Source organism: Phodopus roborovskii, unplaced genomic scaffold (assembly GCF_943737965.1).
Source record: "Phodopus roborovskii unplaced genomic scaffold, PHOROB, whole genome shotgun sequence".
Lineage (NCBI taxonomy): Eukaryota > Metazoa > Chordata > Mammalia > Rodentia > Cricetidae > Phodopus > Phodopus roborovskii.
The window spans coordinates 593,138-614,616 of record NW_026125865.1 but is presented as its reverse complement, the minus strand read 5'-3'; the positions used below and the strand labels follow the sequence as shown (position 1 = coordinate 614,616).

Genomic DNA, 21,479 nt, shown 5'->3' with positions numbered 1-21,479 from the left:
GAAGGAGCTGAGAAGACTACATTGTGTGCCATATTGGGCATAGCTTGAGCATAAGAGACATCAAAACCCACTCCCATACTGACCCACTTCCTCCAACAAGGCCACACCTACTAATAGTGCCATTCCCTTTGGGGGTCATTCTTGTCCAAACCACAGCTCTCATCAAAGACTTCAACCCTTCCACACAGTATTAAGCCTCTGATTTTCTCCGTGGACCCCTTAATGTCTTCAAAAGCAATAGCACCTTGGTGACTCTTACACTGCCAAGTTCAACTGACAATTCAAGGTTCAACCGCGGCCACCTGTTGAAGACAATTTTTTTCTGTGCTGACTCTGAGGAAACACTTCCCAGAGGATGTCCCCTTGATGATGCTGATCTCTTCTTGTTCTGTTTTGCTTATAGAGACATGGTTTCTCTTTATTTTTTGGAACCTGTCCTGGAACTAGCTCTATAGACCAGGCTGGCCTCGAACTCACAAAGATTTGCCTGCCTCTGCCTGCCGATTGCTGGGATTAAACACATGTGCCACCAATGCCTGGCAATGCTGATCTCTTAATCATCACCATTTTCTCAGTTCCAGCTAACCAGCATCAGTGGTGCTTGTTAATCATGGGTGATTCTTCAACCCCAGCTGACCAGAACCATAGGTTCTTAATTCAAAATATGCAACATCCCAAGTAGAATTTTTAGTGATTTCCAATCTTCCCTCTGGAACTTTACAAGCCAGACACCTATCAGCTGCTCCCACAAAATTGCTTACCTAAAACCTTTGAACACTCAATGGCTCTTCTGGTTCCAAATTCCTTTTACAATCCTCCCCAAAATAGCATGGTCAAGTCTGTCAGAGCAATACAATCTGGGTACCAATTTCTGTCCTACTTAGGGTTACTTATTGCCCTGATGAAACACTATGACAAAAAGCAAGTTTGGGAGGAAAGGGTTTATCCAATTACACATTCACACTGCTGTTCATCACTGGAAAAATTCCTTACGGGAAATCAAGCAGGACAGGATCCCTCCGCAGAAGCTAATGCAGAGATCATGGAAGAGTGCTGCTTCCTGGCTTACTTCCCAAGGCTTGCTCAACCTGCTTTCTTATAGAACACAGGACCACCAGTGGAGGGATCAGACCACTGGGCTCTCACCCATCAATCACTGATTGAAAATGCCCTAAAGGCTTACCTTCAACTCTATCTTACAGAGACATTTCTTAATTGAGGTTCCCTCCATTCAGGTGACTCTATCCTATGTCATGTTGATATAAAACTAGCTAGGAAAAGCTGGCATTCCAGCCCAGGGCATCCGCTGCACAGCCACTGTACTCTATTGCTTCCAAGGAACTGGTGAAATTAGTTAACTGGTCATCAGTACATCCAGTTAGTCATGTTTGTTTTACATTTTACCGCCAGATCTATTTTTCTAATCTAATCTCAAGCTCCTTTTCTCAGTTGGGATTTGACCACTTGTTCAACACAGTGCATCTGCTCACAGCACTGGGCATTTCTACTTTGGATAGGAACCCTTCCTGTACTTTTCAGACTTGAATCCATTATCAAGGCCATCTTCTATTGAACTTTTTTCAGTGTCCTTTTTCAATTTGAAAAAACAAACAAACAAACAAAAAAACATAACACATCCCATCTGTATTGCTCCAAAGCACCCTTGACAGATACCTGATTTAGCTTTTTGATCTCAGAATCTCATCCTCAGGTTCCTTAAGATCACTATAAGATCACTTAAGATCTCAATATAGACTACTAGACCTAGACTAGAAAAAGTACATGTGGAATGCAAAGAAGTGGGCACTGTAACCATGTTTATGGAGTTGCTGCGACACAACTTGCAGTGGTTGGTCTTCATAAGTTTTTCTTTTTGTTTTGTTTTGATTTCCTTTCTTTTTGTTCTTTTTGTTTTCAATACATCCTGACCACAGTCTCCCCTTTGTCCACTTTTCCCACCTCTCACCCTGACCCCAGATTCACTCCTCAATTTCCCTTTATATAGGGGTAGACCTCCCAGGGATATCAACTGAATTCTGTATAGGTTTTTTTACTGGAGGTAGAAGATATTGTGTAGCAACGTAATAGTCTTGATTCTGCGGACCAAGAAACTCAAAACACGAAAGAAATCCTGCTTCCAGCCATCAACTCCTGGTTTGACTAAATGATCTGATCACCTTTCAGTCAACATTCATGATGGGTGCTCTAGAGGGCCTCTTTGAGAGGAGGCATTTCTATATACATCCATCATTCTTCAACTCCTAGGGAGGAGTGATACACCACTGAGGATACACCACTACATAGCCCCCCCCCCCCCGCCCCCATCATGATCCTTCTTGGTTTACAGTGCTGAAATGTAGATGTGCTTTCCTCTTAAGACTTGGGAATTTCATGACCACAAACAAGAGTCCAATTTGGATGTTTCTTTCGGCCTTTACTTTCTTTTCCCCCTTTTCTTTTTCTCACCCTAATATCTATCACTTCCAAAGGTGACTGGTGTGTCAGAATGTTTTGAGACCAAAAAAGGGCATGCAGGACTATCTCTTGTTGTGGGAGCAACCTAGCAGTGTCTAGGGCTATTTCAAGTCCACAGCCTGGCTGTTTTGCACATGTTCTCACAGCCATGTCTTGACCTATGTTTTCCCTGGACTCCAGATTTTAAAACTATCTTTTCCAAATCAAAATCTTGGTCTGATTTGAAATATCAAGGGTCTGTGTGAAATGTAAGCAAGTCTCAAGTGACAGAGACACAGGTTAGCAGAGTATGAACACAGGTGCTGAAAAAGAAAATATGGTGTTATCAGGCCCAATAAATGAGAAACAAGACTTTTAAAGCTGGAAAGCAGAGATCCAAGGAAATGTTATAGTCCAGGCATTCAAACCAGGTTAGGGGAAAGGATTTGTACAACCAAGTCATATAGTGAGTTAACAGCAGTCTACAATTCAACATGTACTGAGACCCAGGACTAGGACTGATTCACATTGCTAGTTTTTGTTAAAGATGTCTTGAATGTCATTGAAGGTCATGGAGCATCATGAAATATAAAAAGAATTGAACTCACAGAGCTTATTCAGTCCTTGTGGAAATGGAATGCCTGGCTCAGAAGGGACACCAGATTGGCCAAGGTCTCAGCAAGTTTGAGGCTGAAAGGAAAGTAGATCCCAGCCCTAACAGCCATGTCAATTCCTTTGCTTCACACAGGCAGTGGTAGCAGTCCAAGTCTTACCAGTTCAGCCTCTGGATCTTTACAAGGTAGACAGGATCCAGTACAGCAGCAGAGAACTCTACAAGGGGGAGGGGTGTCATTGTTCTCTAATCCCTCCCTGCTCTGCAACCTCAACCCACTTCCCCCTCCCCTTTTAGACTTTGACAGAGTTTTCAGGCTGGGATTTCTGTACATTCCAGAGCTGGTTATACAACTGGATTCTTTGTTGCTCCAGCTCACCTGGCACTGGCAGTTACTAATGCCTCTTAATGTCTTTAGGCTAGTTAGAGGCCTAAGCTCAGTTGGCTCCCTGCCACATTCCAGACACAGTAGCCTGCAAGGCTGGTCTGACAGGCCTCCTCACAGTTCCTCAGTCTGACCTCTAGCTAAGACTCTGACAAAACTTCTTTCAGTATTCAAATTTTTTCAGAAGGGATCTGCACAGAACAAGACTCACAATTGAAGGAGAGTGCTCTGGAGGGCGTGAGACTCATTCCATATACTTTGGAAAGTATGGAATCTGGGTGAGTCAAACTACAGAAACAGTTATCTTCCAAGAGAAGCAAAATGAAAGTTACCCAGAAAGGTCAGCATAGGTGTATATTGCAAATACGCTCCAGTCGCTGACAGTCCATGTAACCTCCAAAAAGCAGCTTCATTTTCCTGAGCAGCACTAGACCCTTCTGTGACTGACGGAAGTGGACCTCTATCTTGCCTTCTCTGGGAGCCAAGAGAAAGCTAGGAAGCTGTGGCTCTGGGGAGGCTGGTGGTGTGATGTGCAGGAAGGCAAGTTACTTTTCTGACAGGTGATTTGTTCTCTGGGAACCCCAGCCACTAGGCCCTGCTGCCGCCACACTTAATAATGGGCCAGTCACAGTACCAAAGGATTCTGCAGACCAACAATCTCTATGACTCCCCACTTCCCTGCCCCACTTCTCCCACTTGTTCTCAAGCAATGTGGAGAAACTCCTAGGTTGTAACTCCGGAGCAGTAGTGCGAAAGCACCGGCCACGGAAACAGGAATGATCACAAAATCGAAACCGAGTTCCAAGAATCTGGCTAGTCCCATCTGGGCGGGACTACATCTTTGAATTGGGTGTGTAGCCACGCTTGAAACCCGCCCCGCGTGGGGGCGGAAGTGGGGAGCCGGGGCTAGGGGTTCTACAACCTCTCCGCCCCCTGCCAATACCACGCCCGACTTATTTGCATTTAAAGAGAGAAGCACCAAGGAAAACAGTGGGCGGGCCAGGGCATGCCTTCCAACTGTTGCGATTGGACCGCATGCCTGCCAATCAGATCACGGACGTCCCTCCCCGTAACTGTGGAGTCCTGGGTGAAGGGGTATGGGGGAGCTGCCCAGAGCCTGAAGAAGGGTAGTTGGTGCAGGAGAATGCTGTAGCCGAGGTGTGGGCTGCAGCAGGAGCATTCGTGGCGGCATTCTCGGCAGAGGCTCTAGCTCAGAGCCGAGCAGCTCAGCAGACAATAACCGCGCTGGGAGCTGGACCTGGCAGGGTAAGCATTGCGCACAGCTAGGAGCCATCCTGCTGGAGGTCTAGTATATCCCCGCGTGCTCTGCTCTGGTCGCCTGGAAGAGGGCATCAAGGGACGGACTGATCAGAGTCTCTGCCTCCGCTGCTCTTTCTTGAAACTCGCTTTGTGTACTGTCCAGTGAGGGGCCCAGAGGCCGTTAGTCTTCGGGGTACAGACGATCGTGGCTGGGGGGTGGGGTGGGAGGGCCGGAAGGCGGGCGGACTAGCCTGGGCTACGCCTCTAGGTTGTAAGGGGAGGCTGGGATGGGCCCACACGTGCTGTTGCGAGGTTCCGGGAGTGGCGCCGCTAGCTAGCACCCCAAGAATGTGTTTGCAGGCCGGGAACTCCTTAGCTTTGTTTGTAGTACATTTGCTGGAACAGCTGTTAGGCCGGTGCTGCTCACCCGCGAGGCCTTGCTGTGGCCCCTCCCCTCTGCGGTGCATCTCCTATGTCTCTCCTCTGCAGAGGAAGCTGGCGCGCTAGCAAGAGCCAGACTGAGACTGGCTTTAGGGTGGATTAAGATATCCACAGTCTGTTCCTCCTCAGGGGGACACAGTTGGGTTTCTGAACTTCCCACTTATCCTTGGAACCTTGGTCCTGTGATCCCAACTAGCCGCACCCCCTTCTGGGCCTCCAGTCTCATTTGGCTCCCACCCCCATTGCAGGCGGGCTGGACTAGGAGCTCACACTGGTCTTTGGGTTAGAGCTGCAAGGCCGCTTTGTTGCCCCCCTCCTACCCCTAGCGCGTCTCTTTTCCCTTGTAGGACATAGGGCGTGTTTTACTCCCCAGCCTTCGGTTTAAAATAGAAATGGGCACAATATTGTTGGGGGGGATTTCCGTGCTAGAAGCGGAGGGGGGCAATCATTGTAGTAAAGAACACAGGGTGTTTGTAAGGCAGACAAATCCTACAACTTCTCAGTTACTTAAAACACCCAGCCTGCCAGACCGCTGTCATTGTCTACTGCAGACACCTTTGACACTGGTGACCGCCCAAAGGCGTGACTTCTTCTTAGCTCCCTTTGAGGGGGCTAAGCTTGCCAGATGAGCCATGGGTAGGGGGTGAGGCAGAGGCGGTAGCTGGACAAATACAGCAGAACCATCCTCCCCCTTGCTGGACTCGCCTTGATAGGAGTCTAGACAGTCCTGTCCGCATACAAACATCTTCTGCGGCTCTGGCCCGCCTGCCTTGGCAGCACTGACATGGACAGGATGCAGGGCACTGCATTGCTGGACTTCCTACCCTACCAGAGGAGATTCCAACAAATCCTTTTCCCCCAAGTGCAGGACACCTCATATGCCCTAAGATGCACCACTCTGGACTATTTGGGCATTCCTGAATAATAACAGGGGGTTTGACTAAGGGACTTTGCAGGCTGGACATCTTTGGAGTGGGGCAGTGAGACCCAGTAAATCTCTTACTTGGGAAGGTTAGCATGGAACCTCCTGCATCCAGGATTGCAGATACCACACTATTGTCACCCCTACTTATGTTTACCAGCACAAACCTCTACTTGCAGCTGGACTTTTATATCTCGGGTCTGCCTCTCTTCTGCTTTTACTTCAGCCCAGCGGCCACATTTCCTACCCGCAGACATTGACACCCTACTCCTGTCTAAGTCCTTTTCCTTTCAGGCCCCGGTTCTCAACCAACTTTTTTCCTAGGGGCATTTCAGGCTGCTTCTTGAGGACCAGACCTCTTTCTTGAACCTCCTGTATAGTTAAGTTTCCCTAACTGCTTTGCTTGCTTCATGTGAATATCTAAATTCTCTCAAAACACTCATAGGGGTAAATAAATCAGACTTCAGCTATAACCCTCTCAGAGCCTCGCATTATAAAACAGTTAATGGATGGATGCTCCAGAAGGACTTGCTGTCTTTGTAGAGTTTTAGAAAACACCTTTAGCCTTTGTTTGTCCCAGTCCATGAAACTTAAGGAAATGGTGCCCAAGGCTCATCTGTGGGTGGGTGGAAATGGGATTGGGTTGTTACTGCATTTAAATTTAAAAAGAAAGTCATAATCAGTCCCCTGGATAATAACCTCAGGGCATGGACTGCTCAAACCCTGGGGCTCTGCATACTTTTGGTTGCTGATTCATGAGCTTACAGGCAAACTGCCATGGAAGAGATTTATGTATGCAGTGGGGGTGTCATCTTTTAAAGCAGCTGGGAAGTACAGGAGTTTGGTTCAGAAAGGGTAGATAGAATTAGAAATGAAAGGGAGTGGCCAGCAGGCAGCTTGAGCCTTGCTGAGATGGCAAAGCTAAGATGTACAAAAGAGGTTAGGACCCAGTGCTGGGAATTCCCAAATACCAAACATTGGAATTTCATCTACTCTTTTTAGGTGTATATCATTGAACAATTGGGATTAGGGTGTGTGTATGTAGTTTTGATTTTTTTTGTGGGGGTGGCTTGTTTTAAGACAGGCTTTCACTGGGTATTTCAGCAACTTGGTTTAAAGGCCAGTGGCCTTGAACTCATTGACAGTTGCCTGTCTTGAATGTTAGGATTAAAGTGGTACACCTCCATCCCCAGCCCCAGAATGGAGCTTTTGAAAAGATTTTAAAAGGGGGTCTTAGAGAAAGTGACTTCCACACTGGTAGCTTCCCTTTGGCCTTTTATAGACAAGGGGTGGGGAGGGCAGGGAAGGCATCTGGGCCTAAATGCGTACTTACTAAAGATGAAGAAATATCCTCCAGACCTCTTTTAACCCATTTTCTCTCAGCCTCACAGGTCTTTGTGTGGCATAACAGTTAAGATCCCTATGGTCATAGATGTGCCCGAGAAAACCAGCAAGGTGTGCTTAAGGTAATACAGTAATTTGTGGATAGGTTATTGCTTTTGGGCAGTAACCCTTTATGCTGTGCCCCAAGGTCTCCAACAGGCTCCATTCAATGCACATTTTGGATGAACTGCTCCCTCCTCCCACCATCCCATTCCTCAAAAGTGAACACTAGCTGGGTTTATGTGGCAGCTGCATAATGGGAAGTCCTCACCTTTTTTTTTTTTTTTTTTTTTTTTTTTTTGCCTCTCAGTCAAGAGATTAAGGCCTGCTGAATGTTTGGGACTGGAGATGTCAGGATGTCAGGAGGAGGAAAGTATTTGGGAAAAGTTGGCCCCTCAAGAACTGTCATTTTGCACTCAAAGTGTGTATGGAAGAAATAGCCCTGCTTGACTAGTCTAGAGAAATAAGAGAATGAGAGAAATGGCAGCAAGCTTGTCTTTTACTCGTAGAACTGTTACTGTCTAGGATTCTTGATCATCTTTGTTTTCTCTGCTAGTTAAATAATCAAAAGGCAGGAAAAATCTTGAATGCACAGGGAGCAGTGGGAAAATTGTGGAACACAGCAAACAGGGCAGACAGAATCAGCCAGTAAAGAAATGTTGTTATTATGGGTGGTGAAACACACACACACACACACACACACACAGAGAGAGAGAGAGAGAGAGAGAGAGAGAGAGAGAGAGAGAGAGAGAGAGAGAGAGGGCAAACATTCGGATGGAAAGACAGCCACAATACAGGGGATATGGGAAGCCCAGCTTCTCCTTGAGGGCTAGTGTTTAAGTCTCTAAAGAGTCTGCCTTGTCTAATACACTATTGGTCAGTTTGAAGAAATACAGGCTGGCTGATTGACCCACAACTGTTGTGTAAACATGTCCTGATCTGGCCTTGAACTTGTTGAGCCAGTCCATCAGCAAGGGGCTTCTGGCAGGAAAAAAAAAAACCAAAACCCTGCAAGACTTTTGTTTTTAAGCTGCCAGGTTTTGTCTCCAGCCAGGAGGGTGAGGAAGAAGCCAGCCATTTTGGAATGCCACCATTGTTGTTACCTAGCCATGGACCACTCTGCCTATCAGGGAATACAGAGAGCTCCTAAATCCTAGTCCCTCAGACCCAGGCACAGAGAAAGGGTTTATAGCTTTCTCCCTCATAGTTAGGCTGCCTGAAGCTGAAAGGGGAAAATCCTGATGTTATCTCATCAGTGTCTCTGCACATATCCTGTTTAGGCAGATAACCTAGATGATAAAGTTTTTGCCTCAAGATGAAGTATTTCATAGCCTTTCTGAATAGATGGAGTAGGACCAGCCTGACTCTGATCTTGCTTTTGCTTGACTAGTATTGATACACTGGGAGGCTACACAGGCATAGCACCTACCTTTGAAGAGACTCAAAGGGAGGGGCAAGTAAGTGGCTCTCAGGACCTTGTCCTTAGAAATCTGGGGCATCAGAAGGATCCTCAGGGATGGGGTGTGGCTGAGTAGTTAGAATACTTGCCTTTCAAATACCAGATACTGTGTTTGTTACCCCAGCACTGAAAGCCAAACAATACAAAAATAGAAAAAGAAAAATCATCAGGTAAGCTCATTTCTAGGGAGAGTCTGTGTCTTGGTACCCTATCTTCTGAACTTAATAAAAGTCCTGTATATTTGGAGCTGAGACCATAGGGCAAAGAAGTAAGGCTGAAAAAGTTTCAAGGAGGATGCAGAAAAAGCAGATGTTGATGGTTAGACAAAGGGATTTGAATAGAAGTTCTGTGTCATCTTCAGAGGACTCAGGGTGGCAGCTGAGGACTAACTTGGGAAGGAAAGGAAGCAGTCTCATTGAATGGTCCCCTTATGTAGTATCTGCTCCATGTGTAATAATTAGTTTGCCTTTACAATAGTCTTCTTTACTCTGTAACCACAACCCTGTAAGGTAGATAAATTGTTTTCATTTCACAGATTAGTTATTTTTGTCTCAGAGAGATATACTTTCTTAAACCTATAAGGGGTGAAAGTGGCCTTCCAGTGTCAGACTGGAAAACTCAAGCTGAATTAAAATTAGAGTGCAACTGAATCAGCATCCCTAGCTCCTGTTCCATCATCCATGTTAGTGACTATGAGACAGGGAGTCCTTGTGAGCAAGCTAAATGGACAGACTGAAGCCTACCAGATGGAAGTAAGCAAGGGTGAGTATGTGAACAAGCCAGCTGAGGGGTTGATGAGAGTCAGGGAAGCATCAACAGAAGGCCAGCTTTGGGATTTTGCTACATCTGGAGTTGATGAGTTGCTTTCTGGAAAAGAGCCTTCCCACATCAGGGATGCTGTGAATTAGGAAAGGGTGTTTACAGGAGTGGTTAAGAGGGACTCTTCTAACCATCCCCGCTGTTCCCCCCCAAATGATCCAAGCCAGGAGCCCTTTCACACCATGAAGACTTTGACCTCAGGTCTAGTATATGGGCTCTAGTAATGTACTACTCAAGTGCCAGATAACCTCAGAGGCCATTAGCTTTTCAATTTAATTTGATTTATTTCTGAGACAGGGTTTCTCTGTGTAAGTAATAGCTCTGACTGCCCTGGGACCCGCTTTAACTCATAGACATCTGCCTGCCTCTGCCTCCCCAGTGCAGGGATTAAAGGTGTTTGCTACAACCAACCGATTTGGAGAAGTCATTATCTTTAAGTAGCTCAAACTCTTCAAAACTGTGCACTTTGGTAGCTTTCTATTTCAGCCTTTTTGGAACTTAATTCCCAAGGAATCAGAACAGAAGATACTTTCATAGTTTGAAAGTAATGGTGATAGCATTGCTGGTGAGGATTTCAGTCACAAACTGAATAGGTAGCACCTGGATTCTCAAGTCATAGGGGCTGTTTATTTTTTTTTTTTCCTTTTTTTAGAATGCATGCTGGGTAAGGCCAAAGCAGCAGTAGCCAGTAAGGACAAGAAATCCTTGAGAAAAAGTTAAACTGAGCTGGGGCAGGGTGAAATAGGGAATGGAAATGATAACTATTACAGGTATGAAGGAAACTTTAACGGTTCTCCTAGTCCAATCTAAAAAAAAAAAAAAAAAAAAACCAACTATTTTATTGGTTCTCTTTAATTGGGGGCCTGGCTCAATGAAGCAGGAATGGCATGGAATTGAAATTCAAGAAGCCTGGAAGCTGCTCAAGTTCTCTCATCATCCAATTAATGACTTTAGACAAATCTCCCCCACCCTGAGTCTAGACACAATTTTCCCTTCTGTGACAAGGAGTTGCCATTACCCACTAGCAGGGATTAATGGGTTGATGGGAGGGAACAGTGGGACTGATAAATAGGGAATGCTTTGTATACTGGTAGGTACCTTAAGTGGTCTGTTCATTGCATTTCTTTTGATGGTGGCAGTTTTAGCTCAGTTTAAAATGTTGATCTCTCTGATTTGGACTAAGGAACCTAGCTAGAATCTCCAGATGATCTAGAGTTGTTTGCTCTCTCAACATTAAAAGTTGGTCTAATGAACAATAAAGCTTCTGTAGGATAACTACATAATCCCCAAGGGAAATTGAAAAGGTTTCAGACATACCAGTTAGAGCTGTGGAGGACACCCTAGTCAACCCTGACTGGGGTATGTTTACTGTTTGAGTTAGTCCAATCATAGTTGGAATAAGCATGAATACAATTTGCCATAACACTTGAGCTTCTGCTGTACAATGCATTTCATTTGATACTTTACATACAATGGTTTTGTTCCAACAATAGTCGCAACAAGTACGAATTCTCAATAGCCCCATCTCACAGTTGAGGGAATTGAGGGTCAGAGAGCTTGGATAAGCTTGCCGAGTTTTCCTCAACATGGCATAGCTAATTCCAGTGAAGAACTGTCTGGCTCTCTAGGGGAGGACCCTCACCACTCTCACATCTTTCTTACCCTTCCTCCACCAGTATACCGAGGGACTGGATACATTAGGGTGGGTTTGTCTTCACAAAGATTGCTTGGAAAAAGTCTGAAAACTCTCATGGGTGAAGGCCATGCCTCTGAAGGTATACCCTTGTTACTTCCCCGAGCCTAGCGTGTCCTTAAGTTTGCTAAGCTTGTCCCTTGAAGTTAGGCTAAGAACAGAAAATGTGAAGGTTGGCCTGAAGCTGTTTCTTCCTCAGGAGAAGTATTTAAGGCACATCTGTGGCTGTTCTTCTACTTGGGTTATGAGTGGAGGGGAAAAGACGGCTATACTTTAGGAGCCAGCTTCTACTTGTCCCAGAATGACCTAAGGTTGGTTCTTGGATCTTGAGTGGTTCCATTTTCTACTGCAGCCTGTTCTCTACTTTAGTCATAGTGGCTGCAGATAGTCACCTCTATGAGGAAACACCGAGTATCTTGGGAGAGTTCCCAACAGGCTAGCTGAAAAACAGCTGGCCACACTGACTGAGAAATCTGAGTGCTGAGGAGCTCTGCCTTTGGCAGAACCACTTTCTTGACAAGAATATTAAGGAAATCCAGTCCCAACCTAAGGGAGCTTCAGAGTTTGTCCTTTCTGTTCCTTTTCCTTTGGGCTCTACTTCACCCAAAGAGTTCTTCTTAGCTTAGGTCAAGGCAGAATAGCTTGTTATAGGAAGACAGTTTGGGGGCCATGGTAGATTAATGAAGATTATGAAGAAACCTTGGGGTAGAGGTAGCTAGATAAGACCAGATTAGGGAGCTGCTGGCTATGTGATACTCCTAATGCCCTCCTACAAGCTGTTCTGTGGAACATAGGCAGAGATCCTGTGTGAGACTTGGGGCACGTGGTTCTGAGAGGAAAAAGGCAAGGGAAAGAAAATGAGGTATGACAGTTTTAAGATTGATCCTTGCTTAGCAAAAATACCCCAGGGTATAGTTAAGAGTGGGGGGCTACATAGGGGTAATAGAATCTCTGTCCAAGGTGAATGAGATATACCCCATAGTCTCAGGCATGGGAATTCTTGGGTACAGCATTAAGTTTCCTGGGGATTGTTTTCTCTTCAAACATTACATTTTGTATTTCCTTCTGCCCCACTTTTTTGTTGTTGTTGTAGACCAGCATAAGTCATTACTAACAACCATGCCAGTGACCCAATATTATGCTACCTTGAAATTTTCTTCATCAAAGAAACTGGTACATTATTCTTTAATTTAGCCTCGGGCAAGTCTTATGAAAGGGGCAGAATATAGCCAGATTCTTTGTCAAAATATTCCAACCTCTAGCCTAGTTGCTGTTGAAGTCTTTGCTTCCTGCTGAAACCTCAGGAGCCAAGCTTCTAGAGTCCGCTTTGAAATCAGTAGTCTTCCAGTCTCATCCTGTTAAGCTCTACTTACAGTATTCAGCTGATTTTCTAGTTCAAAGTCTCAATATCCTCCACATTACTCCAGAAAACAAAATAAGAATAAACAAATAAACAAAAATGCACGTTCAGAGTCTTACCAGTAACAGCCCAGTGTGGCTTCAATTTTTGTTATCGTTACTTCTCTGTTGCTGTGATAAAACACCATGACCAAAGCAAATTATAGAAGGAAGAGTTTAGTTTCTGATTCCAGAAGTATAGAAACCATAATAAAGGGGATAGCATAGGCAGAGTGAGCAGGCATGGATGGCAGCAAGAATGGGAAGCTGAGGGTTCAGATCTTGAACTTCACTCACAAAGCAAAGAGAACAAACTATAAATGGCATGGAATCTTTATAAACTCTCAGAGCCCACCTCTAGTGACACACTTTCTCCAAGAAGCCCACGCCTCCTTAAACCTCCCCAAATAGCACAGTAGCACTCAGACATCTGAGTCTATGGGGGATATTTTTATTCAAACTACTACTGCTCTCTGGGCCTGATAGTGTTTCCTGATACATGGGAGGGCTGGTGTGGTTTGGATTCTAGCCCTGTGGCCCAAAGCTGTGACCGCAAGGTGATAATGTAGAGCAGTGGTTCTCAGCCTGTGAGGTATGGCTCTTCAGCTGTCCTAGATATCAGATATTTACATTACAATTCATAGCAAATTTTAGTTACTATGAAGTAACAATGGAATGATTTTATGATTGGGGGTTACTACAACATGAGGAACTATATTAAAGAGCCACAGCATTTGGAAGGATGTGAATCACTGATGTAGATAGTGGTGATGATGAGTTGGTCTCTACTCCCATATAGCATGCTGGCAAGGTTCAGAGAGACTGTCCTCCAGTGAGGGCATCAAGTTTATATATTCTCCTCACCTAATCATCATTGCCAAGAACTGTTTGATTCCACCAGCATAATTCCCTTTTTCATTGATAAGAACACATCCCATCTAGATCACTGCCATTTCCATTCTTTAATGCTTGACAAAGCCCAGACTGAATACCTCTTCCTCCTTGAAGCATTTTTGCTTGTGTCCTTCTTTTCATCTATCTACCTACCTATCTGATCTTTGAGAATTTCATACATGTATATAGTGTATTTTGATCATACCCACCTACCATGTATCCCCTCTTTTCCTTCTGGATCCCTCTTCCATTTCCCTTACAACATCACACCCTATACTTTGTTTTCTCTCCCAGTGTGTCCAATTAGTGTTGCCCTATGTATATAGATATAGGGCTATGCACTGGGCATAGGCAATACCCTAGAGGCCACACTCCAGAAAAAAACAAAAAACAAAACTGTCTTTCTCTCCCTATGCAACCATCATCATCTGACAATAGCTCTTCAGCTACGGAAGAAAGTTCTTGGGTCTCTCCCCATTCCATGCTAAAATTTTGGCTTGCTTGATCTATTGCAGGTCTTATACATGCAGTCGCAGCTGCTGACAATTCATGTGTGACAGCCCTGTCATATCCAGAAAATGTTTTCCAATGTCCCTCTAATACCTCTAGTTCTTACATTATTTCTGCCCTCTCATCCATGATGATCTCTGAGTTTGGGGGCAGGAAATGTTATTCAGATTTACATTTAGGGCTGAGTATTCCACAGTATCTTATCTGTGTATCAATCAGTTGTGAGTCTTTATATTAATTACTGTCTACTGTTCTGATGACGGTTGAAAGCCTCATTAATCTGTGAGTATAAAGATAAGTACTTAGAAAGCAGTTTTGTATTAAATCCATTTAGAAAAATAATAGTAGTAGATTTTGTCCTAAGGTCTTCTGCTATGGTCTTCCCCAGCATTTGGTTTTTGGTCAAGACAGCTTTTCTGAAACCAGGGACTATGTTTTACCTTTTAAAATTATTTGGAGACTCATTAAAGCCAGACTGGTCTACATGCCAAGTTCAAGGAGAGCAAGAACTATGTAGAGACCTTGTTTCAAAAAACATGAACAAGCAAAGAAATAACAGGGGCTATATAAGGCCTACATTATGCTGTATCTTCAGACTTCTGTAGGTAAGATTTTCTCCCTATAGTCTGTAAGCTCTATAAAGCAAGGACTAGAAGTTCGTCTCTTGGCTTGGCCTGATGTACTGACTTTAGTGTCTGTCACTTACTGAATGTTCAGAGAGGTTTAAAATAAAATATGAATTCCACAGCAAGAAATACAATTTCACATATAACTTCAATGCTGTCACCTCCATCCCCAATATCATAGTGACAGTCCTGTTAGATTTCAAGGCTGATGTGAGAAGATTCACAGGATGAAAAGTAAAGAATTCAGATATACAATGGGCCCATATTCTCATTACAACATGAAGCGCAGAATTCTGGGTGATTGTGTGCTTAGTGGCAAGAGTACTGTCTGTTACAGAGCTGAGTTTGCAGAGTGTAATGTCAAGATGTATTGCACAGATAAATTCATAACCTGAGAAAATAGAAATCCCTGTATCTTCACTGAGAAGATCAGATGAGCTTTATTCTCATCTCCAAACCAGACATCATCTTGCTCTGGTTGGTTAGCAAAGTGCTATTAATTGAACTCTGGTTATTCTGGTGATTTAAGTGTATCAAACTAGGTGAAGTACCAGACACAAAGATGTTGGGAAGATATGAACCTAGATACTAGGAAAGACTCATCTAATGATATCACAGGCTAGAGTATAGTTGCCAGTTTCTATTCAGCCCCAGTGCTGGACAACAGTATTCTACTGCAGATAACTGTATGACTCTTTGGAGTGTGGCATATAGTCACTGGACTAGTGCTCTGATCAGCTCAGTCTCATTCTCTCCCTTTCTTCTCCATGTTTCTAGCCTCTTGCTTTCTCAAGTCCAACAGCTATTCTCTCTCCCTTGGCTACCCTAGATCTACAAAGAGGACTCGGAGAGGGAAGGGGCTTCATAAGAAGCGATCCCTTGATTTCTGTAGGCTGATTAGTGCTTTAGTGGCCATATGTTTACTGTCACTGGAAAACATTAGACTTGCCAGGGACTAAGGGAATGATCAGGTTGTTACAAAAGCTGGTTAACCCTTCTTATTATTCCAAGCCCATTGGCACTTGGATTAGGAAGCCTTGATCAAAATGGTGCAACTTACACCAAGTGTATTTATTTAAATAGCTCCTGACGGTCTGTATCTTAGGCTAGGACCATGAATATAGGGTTGTGTGTTTTCAAGCTCTCTCCCTAGATTGCAAGGTAGAGGAGGACCAAGATAATGAGAGGAACAGAGTAGAAGAAATGTTTTGCCTTGTGGCTCTATGATAGAATCTGGTGGTTATACTTGACAAGGACAAAATTAAAATCCCTTGCCAGCAGGACAGTCAATAGAGAGTCTGACCCTGATCTACCCCCTCACATAGTCTCTACAAGGGGTTTAAGGACATAGATCTTGGTAGGCCTCTTGGACAGAGGATACTAAAACCCAGAGGATATTTTTCCTGAGCCTACCCTGTCATTTTGTGGGTTCTACTTTACAGCCCTGATCCACAGTGCAAAGTTGTTGCTTCTCTGGAGTCAGGAAGGTTTAGCCATTGTCCTAGTGGCAGTTAAGAGAACCCATGGGCAGAAGATAAAGCCCTGAGAAAAATGTTGGTGATAGTCCAGGGTAATGTTTAATCGAGGCCTGGATCCAGTAGGACCCAATGAAGTCTCAAGTAGCAACTTCATCACATAATTTTAAAAACTTCAGTGTTGCTAGAAGCAGCCTGTCTATCTACTCCTTTCCTGACCCCCACCCAGTAATTGATAAGCTTTCTTATAGACAATAGCACAATTGGGCTTTTGCACCCCTACAATTATCTCTGTCAAATCTCCCCCCCCCCACACACACACACTTACAGCAGCCTAAATGATAGTCACCTGTTGCTAAGTATAGAGTTTTTACTGCTCTGGGGCCTGGTAAAAGCTAGACCAGCAAACCAAACATAGATTAAGGTTTTTACCAGTGTTTACTTATTTTCTCTCCAGTCCCATTCAATCCTTAGGCAATAATCACCCATAAAAACAAACCCAGCCTGTGTGCTTGCTCACTGGTATTTGTCTCTGTCTTTGTCTCTCTTATCTCCCCAAGACCCAACTGTGATGCTTCCTGTCTGAGCATGCTCTAACTGCACCAGAAGTCCAAAGGCTACATATCCAGTTGAAGAGCTATCACCATCATGGAGACTCAAAAGGATGAACCTTTTCAGATCAAGGGAGCATCAGCTTCTAGAGATGCCCAAGACCAGGGAGCTGAAAAGGGAGCCAAGAATAAGACAACTGAGGCAACAGAAGGACCAACATTAGAGCCTCCCTTGTCAGGCCCAGGTAGGCTGAAGAAAACTGCCATGAAACTCTTTGGTGGCAAGAAGGGAATCTGTACTTTGCCTAGTTTCTTTGGGGGAGGACGAAGCAAAGGTTCTGGGAAAGGCAGCTCTAAGAAGGGTCTAAACAAGAGTAAGACCCATGATGGCCTGAGTGAAGCAGCTCATGGCCCAGAAGATGTTGTCATTGAAGAAACAGGCCTCTGTGAACCTTTGTCCAAGTCACCTTCTCAATTTCCTAGCTCCCAGAGTGCTCATGGAACTTTGGAGATAGGCTCTAGACATAAGACACCTATGACTGAAGCCACAGAGAAAGCTGGGGTTGAAAAGGTACCCTCTGTGCACAAGCCTAAGAAAGGCTTAAAAGGCTTTTTCAGCAGCATCCGCCGTCACCGAAAGAGCAAGGTTTCTGGGGCTGATCAGAATGGGCCAGGGACAAAGGAACTTGAAGGGGCTAGAACCAGGTCTCATGAACATGTGCGTTCAACCTCTCTGCCCAGTTCTGAGGAGATATTCCAAACTGCTAAAAAGGAAAATGCCAAACCCCAGGATGCCCCTGAACCAAAAACTTCTCCAGCACTAGAACATTTTTCATCAACTACTGAGAAGACAGCCTCTAAAAATCCAGAAAACCTCACAAGGACCTGTGCCCCAGAGTTCAAACAGTCCAAGCCTATTCCTGAAGCCAGTAGCCTAGAGGAGCCCCACACTTTGGAAGCAGAAGAAAAAGTGGTGACAGGAGAGGTAAACCCATCCAATGGTCCTGTTGGGGATCAGTTAAGCCTCCTGTTTGGGGATGTCACATCCCTGAAAAGCTTTGACTCACTGACAGGTTGTGGTGACATTATAGCAGAACAAGATATGGACAGCATGACAGATAGCATGGCCTCTGGTGGCCAGAGGGCTAACCGAGATGGGACCAAGCGTAGTTCCTGCTTGGTAACCTACCAAGGAGGTGGGGAAGAGATGGCCTTACCAGATGATGATGATAATGAAGAAGAGGAAGATGAGGAGGTAGAATTAGAGGATGAGGAAGAAGAGGTCAAGGATGGGGAGGAAGATGGTGACTTAGAGTATCTGTGGGCAAATGCCCAGATGTATCCAAGATCTAATCTGAACCTAGGCTATCATGCTGCTACATCCCCAAGCCACCAGGGCTACATGCTTGTTGATCCAGTTCAGTCTTACCCTAGCCTAGGCCCTGGAGAACTTTTGACTCCTCAGAGTGACCAGCAAGAGTCTGCTCCCAATAGTGATGAAGGTTACTATGACTCTACCACACCAGGGTTTGAGGATGATTCAGGTGAGGCACTGGGGCTTGTCCACAGGGATTGTTTACCCAGAGACAGCTACAGTGGTGATGCCCTATATGAATTCTATGAGCCAGGTGACAGTCTGGAGAACTCCCCACCTGGGGATGACTGCCTTTATGACCTCCATGGTCGCAGCTCTGAGATGTGTGGACCTTTCTTGAACTTTGAGCCCTTTTCTTCTCGGCCACCTGGAGCAATGGAAACAGAGGAAGAACGTCTAGTGACCATCCAGAAACAGTTGCTGTACTGGGAGCTTCGCCGGGAGCAGCTTGAGGCTCAAGAGGCATGTGCCAGAGAGGCTCATGCCAGGGAAGCCTATGCTCGAGACACCCACACTCGGGAATCTTATAGCAGAGATACCCGAACCCGAGAAGCCCAGGCCCGAGAGGTTCATGCTAAAGAGGGTCGAGTTCGAGATACCCAGGTCCGGCAGGAGAAGCCTGTCTTGGAGTATCAGATGCGGCCTTTAGGCCCATCAGTAATGGGCCTCGTGGCAGGAAATTCAAGAGCTTCTCAGACTTCCCACCGGGGAACCACCTCAGCTTTCCCTGCTACTTCTAGCAGTGAACCAGACTGGCGGGATTTCCGTCCACTGGAGAAGCGTTTTGAGGGGACTTGCTCCAAAAAAGATCAAAGTACTTGTTTGATGCAGCTCTTCCAGAGTGATGCTATGTTTGAGCCAGACATGCAAGAAGCAAATTTTGGAGGCTCTCCCAGGAAGGCCTACCCTAGTTACTCACCCCCTGAAGAGCCAGAGGAAGAAGATGAGAAGGAAGGGAATGCCACCGTGAGTTTCTCACAGGCCTTAGTAGAGTTTACCAGCAATGGAAATCTTTTTTCCAGCATGTCCTGCAGCTCTGACTCTGATTCATCCTTCACTCAAAACCTCCCTGAGCTTCCCCCTATGGTCACCTTTGACATTGCTGATGTGGAACGGGATGGAGAAGGCAAGTGTGAAGAAAATCCTGAGTTCCACAATGATGAAGACCTCACAGCCTCCTTGGAAGCTTTTGAGCTGGGTTATTACCAAAAACATGCCTTCAACAGCTATCACAGTCGATTCTACCAAGGCCTTCCCTGGGGTGTTAGCAGCCTTCCTCGATACTTAGGGCTCCCTGGCATACACCCTCGACCTCCACCTGCTGCAATGGCGCTGAATAGGAGAAGCCGTTCCCTTGACAATGCAGAGACCCTAGAGCTGGAACTCTCCAGTTCTCACCTAGCCCAGGGTTACTTGGAGTCTGATGAGCTACAGACCCACCAGGAAGATTCAGATGAAGAAGGCGAAGAAGAGGAAGGAGAATGGGGCCGAGACAGTCCCTTGTCCCTCTACACTGAACCTCCAGGGGCCTATGACTGGCCAACCTGGGCTCAATGTCCTCTTCCATTGGAGCCAGACCCTGCCTGGATAAGCCCCAGTCAGTTGGATGGGCCTTTCAATCAGGCGTCATACGGGCAGGCAACCTGTTGCATACCTCCTGCAGGAATGGCAATGTCAGTGCCAGGGCTCCCAAGAGCACCTGGAGACTCTCTGCCTCAGCTAGCTAGACCTTCGCACCTACCCTTGCCCATGGGTCCTTGCTATAACCTTCAATCACAGGCCTCCCAAAGTGTGAGGGCCAGGCCTCGGGATGTACTGCTGCCCGTAGATGAGCCCAGTTGTGCCCCCATTTCTGGAGCCAACTCTCTGTCTCACGCCAAGCCTGTAGGCATCACCCATGGTATCCCTCAGCTGCCCAGGGTACGGCCTGAACCCCTTCAGCTTCAACCCAGTCACTACAGAGCTTCCAACCTTGACCTGTCAAAGGAGAGGGGCGAGCAAGGTGCCCCTCTCTCTACCAGCTACTCCTCCTCTGCCATGAATGGAAACCTAGCCAAGTAGCCATCAATTCCAGAGTGGAGACCTGAGCATGTGAATGGGGGTCAGGGGTTGGGCAGAAGGGTGGGGGTGGGGGTTGCTGTTTAACTTGAAAATCCCTTTGGCCAAGATAAACTCCTGAGTTTTCCCACCTCCCTCTGGCATCTTTAGCCAGGTTCAGCCCAAGTACATCTGCCTAGGGAAGTTGCTGCTTCTGTGCTCTAGTTTTTGCTTTGGGTTTTTTCTGACCCATATAGGGCTTGGGATGCATCCTTATTGCAGGCTGAACCCCTCTTCTCTGGTCCCTTGTTGACTAATGAACCACTGATGAGCAGCCAATTTTTGCACTGACTCTCACCCAGAGATGGGAGGCTTTCTGGCTATTAGCAATATAAAATTATGGTACATATTATTCCTAACCCTCTTTACATCACATCAAATAACTATAACCTATTTATCCCAGTTAGTTATGTTTAGAGTGGATCAAGTAGCATGTGTCTCGCTCCCTATTGCTGTGGACTTTGGTATTATAACTAGATGATGTCCTTTTAACCTGGCCTGACATAGTCTAGAAGACAAAAACACTAATCCCCATAATGGAGTGTGTAACTCTGTCTGTATTCAAGCAGAATACAAAGGTAGATAGATCGTGGAAACTGCTGTGGGGTCTTGAGCTGTGGAATGATATCTTGTTTGTTTCTTAAGCCTTTGGCTATTGCAGGTACTTTAGAACGTCCCCTTTGTCCTGTAACTGGAATTTTCATAATTTCATCACAAGGAATTTAGTCTCTTAATTGAGATAAGGGAAGAGAAGCCACCTAAATTGGGATTGATTATAGGACATTGGGTTTTGTGGGATGAAAAGGAGGAAAACAGAAAGAGGGATCCATTTATCACAGACACCAAGAAGGGATCTCAGACTTTGGAGCTTGAAGCAATTTAGCTTATGAGGGAAAAGATTCCCCTGCCCCTTCCTCCCAAACAAAAACAGTCTTTAATCCTCGCCCACCCCTTTGTGAAGTGGTTCCAACCTTACAATTCCAAGACAGGATGCCAAAGGCATCTTACCTGTTGTCGTGGGCACTTTAAAAAGCTTTTGTCTCCAAATTAGCCATGTTCTTAGTATCGTCAAAGGACCAGGCTTCTTAAGAGGAAAGACTGTAATGTGTCCTTGCTCTGCCATG

General features: G+C 45.4%; 1 protein-coding gene across 1 annotated transcript; it reads left to right on the top strand.

Moving 5' to 3' along the window:
• The first annotated feature begins 4,524 nt into the window (after positions 1 to 4,524).
• On the top strand, positions 4,525 to 20,369 carry Amer1 (APC membrane recruitment protein 1). Its single transcript, XM_051178859.1, has 2 exons — positions 4,525 to 4,718; positions 16,893 to 20,369. Exon 2 carries the CDS (start codon positions 16,981 to 16,983, stop codon positions 20,317 to 20,319), a length of 3,339 nt encoding a protein of 1,112 aa, XP_051034816.1. The 5' UTR covers positions 4,525 to 4,718; positions 16,893 to 16,980; the 3' UTR covers positions 20,320 to 20,369.
• Positions 20,370 to 21,479: the final 1,110 nt, after the last annotated feature.

Excerpts from the sequence above, each read along its gene's own strand:
- Amer1 (XM_051178859.1), top strand. The coding sequence starts at position 16,981 with ATGGAGACTCAAAAGGATGAACCTTTTCAGATCAAGGGAGCATCAGCT.